This window comes from Natator depressus, chromosome 16, assembly GCF_965152275.1.
Source record: "Natator depressus isolate rNatDep1 chromosome 16, rNatDep2.hap1, whole genome shotgun sequence".
NCBI classification, from domain to species: domain Eukaryota; kingdom Metazoa; phylum Chordata; order Testudines; family Cheloniidae; genus Natator; species Natator depressus.
Genome location: NC_134249.1, coordinates 24,230,281 through 24,244,714, shown reverse-complemented (window position 1 = coordinate 24,244,714; position 14,434 = coordinate 24,230,281). Strand labels below are relative to the sequence as shown.

The following is a 14,434-nucleotide window of genomic DNA, read 5'->3' as shown; positions in this document are numbered from 1 at the left end:
AGGAAACAGCGACATCTCCTGGCCGCTGCTCAGGCATACCACAGTGAAAAAGACTACTTTTCCTTTCTTTCCTTCCTTCTCCTGGGAAACTCCATTAATTAATCTCACTGAAGAGCAAAGTCAAATAGCTAGGGCTTTTTCTGTAGATGAAAACCCAGATGTTCTTTTAGAATGGTAAAAAAAGAGTGACTGGTAACAACATTATTTATAGCTGTTCACAATGCTCCAGGCTGGATGGCTTTTCAGTTGTGTGTATAAAAAAAATAAATAAATTTAAACTGGCAGGGTGTCCAAACAAGACCTGTGTAACTTATCAACTCACCATCTTCAAAGATGTTTGTGGCTCAGATGTGTTATTATATGGCTATTGGGTGGACAGGAAAGTTGCTCATTTTTTTTACCCCAAGGTTCAAGCATAATTTCACAGCGGTTTATTTTCTGTCCTCATTGGTCAGAAAAAAAGTTATAGCATGATTGGACCACAAATATATTTCACAACCATGTCTAAACATATATTTTTGTAGGGTCGACAGGCCCCTTAGCATTCAGCTTACAAGGAGTCCAACTTGCCATTTCTCTCCTGAAGAGCCTTTGACAGGGGCTGGTAACCAAGACAGGTAGTGCAGGAATGCTTGGAGAGCAGCCTGTTTTAGCATCAAGCATTTTCTAGCATGTAAGTCATGAAAGAAATGTTACACAGGTTAACAGAACTGTCCCCAACCTGTGACCCATCAGCAAACATCACGTCTACAGGCATTACAGAACTGGGAGCACTTCACAAGGGGTAACAAAAATCTCTCTCAAAAATCCCAATTGAAAACATATTAAATAAATGACGTTTCCAAGCATGATTAAAAAAAAAAACACCACCTTGAGGCAGGCAAAGCACCTTGTAATTACTATTGCGTAAAGAAAGGGGGAGTCCAAAATAGGGGTGCTGAACAGCAAAAAGGACTGCTGCTGCCAGATGTGCAGCATCTCTGCAGATCTCTGAATAAAGTAGTATCGGTGAGTACAAAGTATGGGGCTTGCATCAGCTAGAGCCCTGATCTGGATTACACCTTTGCTATGAAAATCAGATAAGCAAACAAAATGAAGAGGAAGATCCCGTTCAGTGACTGAGTGTTCAGGGTAAGCATTACAATTCAGTGCTGCGGGTGGACAGAATAGGCCCAAGAGTACAGGAGGTTGTAGGAGGTGTTCGCTCATTTGGAGACTGTAGTTGCTCTTCTGGTTGCACATGCCTATTTTGAAGGATGGCTGGCAGCTTGTCAAACCAGTTCAGCAGGGAGGTGGGCAGTGCTGGAGTGACAGGGTATGCTGTAAAACACAGACCCCATGTGTGTGATGCTAGCTCCTAGGCATCCTTCAGGCATTCTGTATTTCATTAACGCAGCCTGGTTTTACGGGGCTGTGGATGGAATCTTCTCCCTCCTGAGGCTAATGAAGAATGCTGCTGCTGCCTCCTCGCCTGAGTGCTAGTCCGCAGGCTGCCCAACCAGAGGTGATGCCCTTTTATCTGTACAGCTTTGGCTGTGGTAGCTTCTCCCTTGCCTTGTGGTTCAGGCTGCAGATGGGCCTCTCAAGCCTTGGGAGTCAGGTAGGCTTGACAGCTCGAGCTGGATCCCGAGCCTCAACGTCCACACTATTGTTCTTAGCTCTCTAGCTCAAGCCCCACAAGTGTGAGTCTTTCTGCCCTGGTTGCGAGGCCTGCTCCGAGCTGCAGGGTGAACATACCTTGAAGTCATCTCACCTATGAAGTGCACTGAAGAATGAAAACGTTGGAGAACCCCTGTTGAAACAGTGACTTCCACTGGGAGTCATTAGGCTTCCCTGGGATTATTCGTACCGGGGCTGAAGTTTGTCCTTGGATTTTTTTATATATTTTATTTTATTTTTTTACTCCTGCCCCCTTACCGTGCACTGCTGCATGAGTCATTCATCAGCTCCTGCAGAGGGAGGGTGAGGGTACCCCACAGCAGCCAGAGGCTGCTTTGCGCCTGGGATGAGTCGTCTTCCACATCGAGCTGTGTCTACGGTGGGTGGCCAGGAAAGGGATTGTGACCTATGTGTCGATTCTCAGGATACTCAGGACTAAGAGTCATCTTGTTTCACCCCCTCCCTCCAGCCTGAGGGAGTCTTGCTTATGCCTAACGGGCTGTCAGTTCCGTGACAGCGCCACCTGTTAGTCACTCAAGCACGCTCCTCTGGGCTATGCCAGCTCTTACCTTGCCTTACAATATGTGCACTCCAGTCCTTGAGTCCCTTTGAAGCATTTCCCTGTAATGGTCAGCGACTCATCCGCTGGACACTCACAGAAATACCAGATCTGCAGCCCCAAAGAACAGTGTACACCATAGGTGTAGTTTGACTTTTATATTTGGAGGGGGGGAAGCACCAGTCAGGCCAACAGGGCTGCTCATGTGGGAGCAAATTTCACACCTGCCTGAGGCTTGCAGTTTGGGGGACAACGCCCCACCCCCACCTCCCCAAACTACACCCATGGTGTATGCACCATTTTGTATGATTTGACTCCGGATAAGCACCTTGATCACAGCACTGAAATATGTTTATGGTGAAAACAAGAATGTTTGTTGTCAAAAAGTCAAGATTCAAGCGATAGTAAGTATGAATAGTGGAAACAAATGGTGGTTACATATAAAACAAAATTGTAGCATGCTTTCTAGGGACTAAAGTTAACTAACAGTCTAACCTCCTGGCTAAAAAGATTTATCTCACCCCCAAAGTGCCTTGCAGTGTTTCAATCAAGACTGGATGAGATTTCATTTTCAATTATGTAAACACGCTGTCCATTTGCTTCCTACATGCAGGATATGGGGATGCCCTTTTTTGCCTTCTGCTTGAATTCCCTAATGTTCATTGTCTGTCCTCAGAGACAGGATAACCACCTGTGGTTTTTTCCTCTGCGCTGCTTCCCTGTTGATTTCACATCTCTCCATTGACTTTGTATATAAATGAGTGTTAGCTCGCAGAGCTTAATTTGCATCGTAACAGAGACAGGTGAATAAACACCTCTTGTCTAGTTTTCACCTCTGCTGGAGACTCAGACCTTTGTATGGGCTCTAGGAACCTGTTTTCTGTCTATATATGTAACTTCATACAATGTCAGTACGTACATTTCAGTGTGATACTAACGACCAGCATTACTGATCTTTCACTAAAGACCTCACGTGACATTCTGTGGTAAACCAGAATGTACCTACCAGAATCAGGGCATTCCTGGAACCTCCTTGCCAGCATTAAGGGGTTATTGGGTCACAATTTCACAAAGTTAAGAGGGGCTTCAGCTGGAAGAATAAGCAGCAGGAGCAGTTGAAATCCTTTGGCACAATGGTCCTTTTCCCATGCAGGATTTCCCTGGTAATAGAAGAAAGTGGGGTTGTGGGAGAATAGAGAAAACGCCAAATAGAGGTGAAACTAGCTCTAAATTGAATACAATTGAGACTTTCTATAAATGGTTTGTGAGCCTTTAAGAAATACAGCCTTACTATTTAGAAGCCTTTCAAAGGGCTTCCTCCTTTTGGAACAAAACTGCTTACCTAGTCGAACAGCTAGGATTTCAAGTCACTGGTTCACATACAGGCAACTTGTAAAGGTGTGTCCTTTCCATGCTCTGTGGTGTCTTGAGGAGACCTTACCCTGTGCAATAGCAGGGATGGAAGCCTCTTGTCTTTTGTGCTGTCTGCAGCCTCAACACTAGAGGGAATCAGTTAACACTCTGACAGGACCCTGGTTTAATCCAGAGAGGTGTTTGCTATTGGTTTTGTGCACCGCGCATAGGCCAGAGGTGGGCAAACTACGGCCTGTGGGACCGTTCTGCCTGGCCCCGAGCTCCTGGCCCGGGAGGCTCGCGCCCAGCCCCTCCCCTGTTGTCCGCCCTCCCACACAGCTACGCCGGCAGCGCTCTGGATGGCAGGGCTGCACGCTCATGCAGGACAGCATGGCAGCGTGTCTGGCTCCGGCCTGGTGGTGTGGCGGCCAGACATGCTGCTCTGAGTGGCATGGAAAGGGGGCTGGGGGGGTCGTTAAGGGGCACGGGGTCCTGGGGGACAGTCAGGGGGAGGTTGGATGGGGTGGAGGTTTTGGGGGGGGTGGTTGGGGAGCGGGGGGGGTTAGATAGGGGGTGGGGTCCTGGGGGGCAGTTGGGGCAGGGGTTCTGGGAGGGGGTGTTCAGGGGACAAGGAGCAGGGGGGTTGGATGGGTTGGGGTTTTCAGGGGGACAGGCAGGGGGCGGGAAGTGGGAGGGGGCGGATAGGGGGCCGTGGCCAGCCTGTTTGGGGAGGCACAGCCTTCCCTACCCCGCCCTCCATACTGTTTCGCACCTGGATGTGGCCCTCGGGCCAAAAAGTTTGCCCACCACTGGCATAGGCGTATACATCCCAGTACTAGTGAAGGGGGGGACACACCCTGTTGTGGAGAACATTGCTACTTCAACCAGTTCTCATTAGTGGTACAGTGGGGTGCTTTCCCTTTATCATCTCTTGAATTTTCAGGCAGTTGGTGGTGATATGGTACTTTTTCATTTCTACATCACCTTTCACTTGAGGATCTGCAGTGGCTATATAAATATTACTTAAATCTCTGATTGCCCTTGTCAGCCAAGTAAATATTTTTGTGGTTCCCATTGCAAGTGGGAATCTCAGTGCATACTACACAACCTCTCCTTTCCCCTGGGGGGAAATACATGTGAGCTGCCTTAATTAACAAAATAAAACTCCGATTCAATGTCTCTCTAGACAACAGGCAATTTCCTGCAGGCCAGGTGTTCTCTGTGTAATAGCATTCCAGAATGCGAAAGAATAGTGGTGTTCCTAACCAGCGTTTGGCTCTTTCCTTTCAGCAATCAGAGAAGATGGCATGCCAGGAGGCAGGAACAAAAGTATTGGACCTGTCCAGGTAAGCGTATTTTCACTTTCCCTAGTGCAGTGCTCTTCAGCTTCTGTACTGTTAGCCTTTAATCACATGACACCAGAGCACATTTGTACAAAGACACCATCGTGCTACTTCAGGAAATGGGGAAGGTGACCCAGTCATTAAGGCTTTGAAGGGGAGAAAACATTGCTATCCTGCCGGGAGGCTGCATGTGATCAGAGCGTCCCTTGACATCATTTCTGCTGCCTCTAACTGCCGCATGAGGCACAGTCGTGGACAACGCACCCCAGGAGAAGGGGTTGAGTTGGAGTTGGGGGGTATGTAGGTGTTTCAGGACTGCCTTGAATGTGCTGGATATTTCTCTTTAGGATCTGTGTTGGCTGCTGCACTGCAGAACCCAGGACGGTTACTTAGCATCTCAAGGCTCTATGCCATGGAAGCAACCAGGCCCAAGATTTAGGCCTGAATTAATTTGGTGACAATCTTCCAGCCAGCCCCGTGTCATTAAGGATGCATTCCATTTAGGCAGCAGATTTGTAAATAAAGCCCTGATCTTGCCTGGCCCTAGAGACATGACATGGCCCCAGTGGGTTACAGGTTATCAGCTGGCTACATGAATAAAATGACAATCTCTAAACTACTTGATCAGACTGTAGGAAACCTTCTGTCCTTCGTAAGTCAGGACAAGCACTTCAATCCCTGCAAAGCTCCCAGTAAATCTTGCAGTGTCCATACCACAATTTCTTAAGTTGTTGCAAGTGGGGTACCCAATAAATGTCTTCCTGATTGATGGGGCAGCATGTCTGGAGATGTCTTATAAAATGCTAGGTAATTTGGCACAATAGCTTCTCCTGAACAAGTGAGAAATGATTTGCCATTTTCCAGCCTGCAGCAAGAAACGCTATTTTAAAAATACTATTTATTTTAATAATATAGAAAGAGCTTTACATGACACTATCAATGGCTGTGCATCTATGAAAATCTCTACTCAGTACAGCACAGAACTGGAGTGGACGGGAAGGAAAGGAAATATGGTCTGTATACAAAAAAAGAGGAGAGAAATATCTGAATAATACTGATCCCAGCCCAGCTGCTGCTTCTGGAATATTAATTCCAAATTTCGCTGCCTGAGACAAGTTCACCTCTCCAGACACATGCGGTTAAATCATAGGGAAATGCTATGGGCTGTAAGGAAGCAAAATGGTCCAGATCTAGTAATTGCTCTTCCAGTGCTAGTCTGTGCATCTCACTGTGTGTATGCTGTGGGTATGCCTGAAGCTGGAGAATCTTGAAAGCAGTGTCCATTGGTCCACACATGTACCTTGGCTCACCTTGTGCCTGCGACTGAGGAGATAAATGGTAGGGCAGATTGACTGCCTCTCCGGTTCCTTCTCACCACTTCCTGATCCGGGTTGGACACTCCTGTTTCGAATGCTTCAGCTTTTTTCTTTAGCTGTGAAAGTATATTTAGATATCTCTAAATAGTTTTAGTATTCAAGAGTTTTGAAGTTTTTATCTGCCAGTTTGTGTTTTATAGTTAGCCAGTCTCTCTGACCTGGGGAGCACCACCTCTTCCCCAGACTTCCTTTGGGTACTGGACTGTGCCCAGGGCTATGGGCTTCAAAATTTGTGCTTCCTGCCTGTGATCCTCCTCCATCAGTGAAAACCACCAGTGCTGCTTGTACTGTCTCGGGGAAGCCCACATTGCAGCAAGGTGCGGTATCTGTTTGTTCTCCAGCCATACCCTGAAAGGGTGGAATTTCCCCCTAGGAAGCACCTAATGGAAAGGGCCATGAGGCCACTATCAGACTGTGGCTGAGGGACCCTTCCCCTTCCCCCCCCATTTTGGCCTGACTCAGCAAGCAGCATGCCTACTTCCATGAGGTCTGAAACAGGAACGAAGGAGTCTACCCTCACAGATCCCTCAGTAGGGTCTTGTTGGGAGAGCAGGGAGCATTCTCATAAGCAAGAGGATAAGTCTTCCTCCAAATCCACGTAAAAGTCATATGTAGCCCTGCGTAAACTGAGCACTAACTCAGCCCAAGGGAACTTAGTACATACTAAGTCTGGGGCATGATAAGGGAGCCCACAAGTATAGGGCTTCATTGGCACCATGTCATGATTGGGTGGACCAGTACCTCCTGAGCACAAGCCCTGACTTCCCCCGGCACCAGTGAAGACCGGTAGCTGAGAGCATTGGTCACATGCAGTTCCATCGGACTTAACAGCTTTGGCACACTGTCTCTAGTGTGGCTCTGGTAAGAGACGAGACCTATGCTGCTTCTAACGACACCTCAGGAGGTCTAGTCTAACCCCCTGCTCAAAGCAGGACCAATCCCCAATTTTTTCCCCAGGTCCCTCAATGGCCCCCTCGAGGATTAAACTCACAGCCTTGGGTTTAGCAGGCCAATGCTCAAAGCACTGAGCTATCCCTCCCCCATCTCCCACCAGGGGAGCTGGCCTTTTGAAGGAGTTTGTCTCCCTATTCATCTTTGGGCTGTGATTTCCCTACAGTGGCAACCGTGTTGGAACTAAAATAGTTTTTTCCTCACCAGGAGATGAATCATTATGTCCTCCTCCAAAACACCTTCCTGGAACAGCTTGGGACCAACCTCTGCCTCATCATGCCTTAGGGACAACAGCAACCCCCATTTGACCCATTCTTTTGGCCACGCTGGGGGCCATGGGACCAGTACCATCTCAGTGGTTTGCTGGAGAGTCACCCCTTCCCTCCCCTTTGAGGGGACAACTGGAGCTGCCTCCAGATTTTATTGAGGAATAGAAGTACACACTGGATCAAGCAGTTCTACAAGATCAGACGAGATTGCTGTCTTCATCGCCAAATGAGGTAGTGATTTCAGTGTCTCCAGCCTCCTCCAATGACTATAAGCACTTCAAGGAACTCCTTTGTAAAATTGGAGGGGAGCTGCAGATTCCTCTTGAGGAGGTTCAGGAGCCTCAACACAAGCTCCTGGACAACCTTCAGCCCTCCGCCTCCAGTAGAATAGTGCTTTTGGTTAATAAAACTATCCTGGAGCCAGCTGAGGTGGTCTGGCAGTCCCCAGCTACCTGCATCTCCATGCCCAAGAGGGCCGAGAAATGGTACTCTGTCCCAGCCAAGGTGATGGAATTTCTGTTCTTTCACTCTACTCCTAATTTTTGGTGGTCCAAATGGCTGTAGAGAGTTCTGGGCAGTAACACCCGCAATCTACCTTGACTGATAAAGAGGGCAAGCATCTCAACTTATTGGGAAGGAGAAACTATTTTCTTCTTCTAGCCTCCAGTTCAGAATAGCCAGCTACCAAGCACTATTGGCTAAGTATGACTTCCTAAACTATTCAAAATTCACAGACTCCGTTGACGGTCTCCCCCAGCAGGACGGAGCTCATTTCCAGGCTGTCATAGATGAAGGGAAAATGGTTGCCAAGACTGGTCTTCAATAAGCAGTAGCCTGTGCACCAGACAGGACAGTAATTATCAACGCATCACTGTTGGGTTGGAGAGTCCACGTGGACAACCATACAGAGCAAGTCATCTGGACGTCTTGAGAGTCCAGATGCACATCAATGTTCTAGAGTTACAAACAGTTCGAAGAGCTTGCAAAACCTTTCTCCCATTTGTTCAAGGTCACCATGCGCTCTGTGTCAGACAACATCACAGCCGTGTTTTACAACAACAAACAAGGAGTGAGCCCCGCCTGCCCCCTCCCCTTTGCCATGTGCAGAAGTGGTCAGCCTGCGGAACTGGTGCATTGGCAATCAGATTACCCTGTCAGTGTCTACCCCTGAGGAAACCAGAATGTGCTAGTGGACTCTCTCAGCAGACACTTTGCATTTGATCACAAGTGGGAGCTTCATGACTCTGTGGTAAACAATATTTTTGCTCCACAGGGGACCCCACCAGGGACTTGTTCCTCTCCAACAAACTAGAAAGTGCAACATATACTGTTCTAGAGGAGCCCTGAGTTGCCACTCACAGGGCAACGCTACTTCCATAGTCAGATCATCTGAACTATGCCTTCCCTCTATCACCACTCCTCTGCCTCGAGTTTTGCACAAGATTTGGCAGGAAAGGGCATGAGTTAATCTCATTGCCCCCAACTGGCCCAGATGGTTTTGGTTCCTTCCCATGGCATTTTGGGCACCGATCACATTCCTATATTTTCCTAGTCTCCTGACTCAAGGGCATGGCACTATCAGGCATTTCAGCCAATGGCTGCTTCATCTCAGAGCCTAGTTTTCGGATGGGTGTCATCCTTAGAGCAGTCATGTTCTGAAGCTGTGCAGAATGTCTTTCCTCATAGGAAAGATTCCACTAGGAAATGTTACGTAGTCAAGGGGATGCATTTATCTGGGCCTATTTCTCCAGAAGCCACAGATATTCCATTCATTCTGGACTATATTTTTTCCTTGAAGACAGCAGGTTTGCCTGTCAATTCGTTATGGATCCGCTTGGCAGCAATCAGTGCATACCATCTGCCTTCACAGAGCTACTTGATCTTTGCACACCCTCTAGGCCTTTCCAGAATCTGCTAGTCAATCAGAACCTTTCTGCCTATTTAAAAAAAAAAAGCCACATGCTCAATGGGGCTTGAACCTTGTTCTCTAAATTAATCCTCCTTTTGAACCATTAGCTTCTTGCTCCATGTCTGTCCTGTTCCTGAAGGTTGCATTCCTCGTAGCCATCACCTCAGCCAGGAGGGTTGATGAGCTTGGGGTATTGATGGTAGGTCCTCCTTATTCTGTATTTCATAAGGACAGAGTTTCATTATGTCTACACCTTAAATTAATTCCCAGAGTAGTCTCTGCGTTTCACCTGAACCAGTGTATCCACTTACCTGTGTTCTTCTCAAAACCTCACACATCCTCAGAAGAAAGGCAGCATTCCCTTCACATTCAGCGAGTCTTAGCCTTTTACCTGCAAAGAAGGGAAACAATCAAGAAATCCCATAGCAGAAAGGGTCAGAGGTCAGGATATATCCTCTCAAAGAATCTCAGAATGGGTCTCTGGCTGTATTTTGCTCTGTCAGCTGTCTGATCTCCCCTCATGGGGAAGAGCGCAAGCAACATCTATGGTGTCACTTCAAGAGGTGCCTCCATTTAATATTTGTAAGGCAGCTACATGGAGCTCAGTCCATACATTTGCTTGACACTGTCTCTTGGTGCAGAACTCCTCTGCTGATTGCATCTTTTGGAACATCAGTCCTTCATTTGGCTCTGCCATCTATGACCTAACACACTCCTCCTATTCGAGTACTGCTTGTCAGTCACCCACAATGGAATGCACAAAGGGACCAGCTATCGAAGAAAAGAAAGTTACTTACCTTATAGTAACTGGAGCTTCTTCGAGATGTGTGGTCTCTATCTGTATTCCACTTCTATACCTGCCCTCCTTCCCCTCTGCTTCGGAACTTCTCTGATTTGCAGTGGAGAAGACAGAGGTGGTCGGTCTGCCCCGTGCTTTATCTCCTCTGTCGGAGGCATGAAGTGAGCCGGGGCACATGTGTGGACCAATGGATGCCCTTTCTAAATTCTCCAGTTCCTGGTACGTGGAGCACATGCGTACTCAGTGGAATACAGATAGGGACCACGCATCTCAAAGAACCTCCAGTTTCTATAAGGTCAGTAACTTTCTCTTTCTGCCTTACACTCTCATTCTGGCCTCATTTATACTAACTTCCTCCCCTAAGTAGAACCACATTGACTTCACTTGGCTTGTACTGTTATGACTGGGCAGTCATATAATTCTGTAATCCTTATTTAAAAACAAGTCTCTTATTAGTAAAAAATAGGAAAACAATAAGAAAAGCATGGAAGATTTTAAGTGTGTTTGAATGTTCCTCCCATATAAAAGACCCCTCTCAAAAATTCTAGGTTTTAGTAATTTTTCCATGCTAAAGTAGCAGTACAGCTCCAGCAGTATGTGCAGCTCAGTCTTGCTTAATTCTGTACTTGGCTGGAATAAGTTTCACTAAATGTAGTAATTTTTACCCAAAAGATATCAGAGGAGGAGATTGAAAGAATTATGTCTGGACAAGAATTTGAGGGGGAGGCAAACATCTCTTGGAGTAACAATGGAGACAGTGACCATAGTTCTCCCGGGAATGGAGTTTCTGAGAGCAACCAGCCATCACCTGTTTCTACTCCGTCTTCAAGGTGGGAGTTTCCATTGAAAGAATTTCAGATGAATGTAACTCTGCTTATATTTCTCCGGGGGCTGCATTTTGGGCCAAAAGTGAAAATGAGCATTTTGATGTGTAACTCAAACACATCTTGCGAATGCTGACCTCTTTGTAAACATATTTTAGCTAGAGACTTATACACTGTGTTAGATCAATCCAGTGTGATCTGAGAGTAAAAGTCTCATGAAAGATTGACAAAGAAACGTTGGGTTAAAGGTCTTACATTTAAAGCAAATATTTTAATCTGTTTTAATACCACTTCAGATTATGAAAATCTGAAAATTTTATACACATAATTTACCTTTCAGTATTAATGCTGTCTGTTTACTTTCTTCCATTTCATTTTGTTTGTATGTTGAAAATGAGCTAGTCAGCTTATTTGATTTTCTAATTACTTTATAGTTTGTGTTACTCTCAGGTTCGCGTCCCCTAGCACATTGTTTCAGTACTTGGGTTGCAAACACGGGAAAGAATGTTTAAATGCCAAACCAACCCCCCCCCCCCGCCCCAGCCCTCTTTCCATCCCCCCCCCCCCCATACTCTTCCATTATCAGTTGTTTTAAAAATGTAAATGAAAATGTTTTTATTCATAGGTTTTGTAAACCTTTTTATTCACAAACCTAAATTCTGGGCCTTTCAGTAAGTAGAGATGGAAATGCTTAGCACAAACCTTGGCTATGTGATTTAATCTAAGAATGCTTTCTAAGCGGCAGAGTTTCTAGAAAATCACAGTAAATGGAACTAGCATGGAGGTCAGGCTGGACATGATGCAAGTATGAAGCAGCTTGTCTGCATGCTCTTGATTGCTTTCACCACAGAATTTAACCAGAAGGGATTTTTCATCCCTTTTCTTTTCTATGAAGCATTATTTCCATCTGTCCCTGAGCTGGATGAAAGATTGTAATGAATTAGATGGAGTTTGTTCAGTCTATTAAATAGATCTTCCCTTTTCAGTAGGTCTGTGGAGCTGAATGGATTCACTGCACTCAGGGATCAATATATTGGGACTCCAGTGTCCACGCACTATCAGTACCTACCGCACCTTTTTAACTATTCTGCTCACTCAGCTCTGATGCCCCCACAGACCCGAAGCCTAGATCCCCAGTCACATAGTCTTATCAATCAGTTAGTGTCAGCTGAGGACCTGGAACCACTTGGCACTCCAATGCTTATTGAAGATGGGTAAGTGCAGGTGATTTGGTGGAGTGAGGCTGCCCTGAGCCACTCCATTGTAATGCCGGTACTGTCTCTATATGCACAGCACATGGAACGTGCATAAATTAGTGTTATTGGGGGAACACCTTTTGAGTATTTAAATTCATAATAACATTGTATTTACAGATCTCTTAATTTTGCGTGTGTATAGGTAATTAAATAAACTATGCCTGATTCTGAAGCCAGTAGCCAAAGAATATCATCCAAGGGCTAGAGCTGAGACTGTGATGCTAATGTCTGTAGGCTGAGAGGATCTATTTCACAAGTGAAATCACTTTTCTGTTCTTTGCATAATATTTTGCACATCTCTGGAGAACAGCGTCCGCTTCCCTTGTAAATGGGAAGCAGCAGCAGCTTGTTAATCTGTCTGGTATCCAGGACTGCAGGAGGCTTCCTGAGAGCAGAGCTGCTGGTAGAATGAGAAGATTGCTAGTTAGGTTCAGTCAGCATCTGCAGGGATGGCATTCTTCTCTGGGGAAAAACACAGGTGCAGGGATGGTACCTTTCATCACCTGCTATCTGTGGGCTCAGGAGCAGAAAAGCCAGCAGTCAGTCTCTGTTCTCACCACTGGGTGACACTGTGGTCACCAGGAATTAAGACACACGCAGATGTTATCTTGTTGTCCTGGTGCCTTGTGTTCCAATGTTTTTAATCCGTTTTTATGTTTTCCTATTAACTGTTACTGCAGGTATAAAGTGACTCAGGCAGAGCTGTTTGCATTGCTGTGTCGTCTGGCAGATGAGTTGCTTTTCAGGCAGATTGCTTGGATTAAGAAGCTGCCATTCTTCTGTGAACTCTCAATCAAGGACTATACTTGCCTGCTAAGTTCCACATGGCAGGAGCTGATTCTGCTGTCCTCACTAACCGTTTACAGTAAACAGATCTTTGGTGACCTTGCTGATGTAACCTCCAAGTACTCTCCCTCTGATGATGAGCTGCACAGGTGAGGTGGTGGGTTAAATCTTCTTGGGCTGTAGCAGTATCTAGTCATTTGGGTTGGGGGGGTCGGGGGGGGGGAAGAGGGTCTGTTCCTGGCTCTGTCACTGACTCACTGTTTATCCTTGGACAAGTCTCTCAGCTGGCATCTCACTTTCCATCTTGGTATGAAGGGATTATAGTCCCCACCCTTGTAAATAACTCTGAAATCTTTTATATGTATGTGTAGGGATCATTGCTTAAGAGAAGAAATTTTTGGTGGGGAGCATGTGAGCAAAGGAGGGGTACCTTCCCTTTCTACCCATCTCAAAATCCCTGCGTGGGGTTGGTTGTGTGGAACGCCCTCTGGATCTTGTCAATCAGCTGCCGAAGGGTTGCCTAGGGAGTGATGCCTGCCACTCCCCAGGAGTAGGGTGCATTCCCTTTGTTCTGCCTGCTGCCCTAACCCCAATGCTGTCCTTAGGCCTCTCCGTCTCCTGAAAGCTATTTAGATATTTGAAACTTAAAGTCTATTTGCGGAGCTGGGCAATTACTCAAAACTGTAATAGAAAGTATCGACTCTCTCCGGAAAACCTTGTCATAGAATCATAGAATATCAGGGTTGGAAGGGACCTCAGGAGGTCATCTAGTCCAACCCCCTGCTCAAAGCAGGACCGATCCCCAATTAAATCATCCCAGCCAGGGCTTTGTCAAGCCTGACCTTAAAAACTTCTAAGGAAGGAGATTCCACCACCTCCCTAGGTAATGCATTCCAGTGTTTTACCACCCTCCTAGTGAAAAAGTTTTTCCTAATATCCAACCTAAATCTCCCCCACTGCAACTTGAGACCATTACTCCTTGTTCTGTCATCTGCTACCACTGAGAACAGTCTAGAGCCGTCCTCTCTGGAACCCCCTTTCAGGTAGTTGAAAGCAGCTATCAAATCCCCCCTCATTCTTCTCTTCCGTAGACTAAACATCCCCAGTTCCCTCAGCCTCTCCTCATAACTCATGTGTTCCAGTCCCCTAATCATTTTTGTTGCCCTCCGCTGGACTCTTTCTGTGCACAGGTTGGCCTCCTTTCAGTGTGCTCCATTCAAGTTAGCTTGCTGAGGAATGTCATTTCAGCTCTGCTCTCAAGGGTGACAGGCATAAATGGGAGAAAGTCAAAAGTCTGTTACATTGCAACATTTAAATCCTACAAAGCCTTAGCTGGTGTGAAGAATTATG

The 14,434-nt window shown here is 46.3% G+C and overlaps 1 protein-coding gene across 1 annotated transcript in view; it reads left to right on the top strand.

The window, feature by feature from the left end:
* NR6A1 (nuclear receptor subfamily 6 group A member 1) overlaps positions 1-14,434 on the top strand; it is a 144,954-nt gene that overhangs the window by 120,235 nt on the left and 10,285 nt on the right. Inside the window, exons 5-8 of the mRNA XM_074973687.1 lie at positions 4,862-4,917; positions 10,891-11,048; positions 12,029-12,256; positions 12,979-13,233. Of these exons, the coding sequence (XP_074829788.1) occupies positions 4,862-4,917; positions 10,891-11,048; positions 12,029-12,256; positions 12,979-13,233 (697 nt within the window). The remainder of the gene's footprint in view (positions 1-4,861; positions 4,918-10,890; positions 11,049-12,028; positions 12,257-12,978; positions 13,234-14,434) is intronic.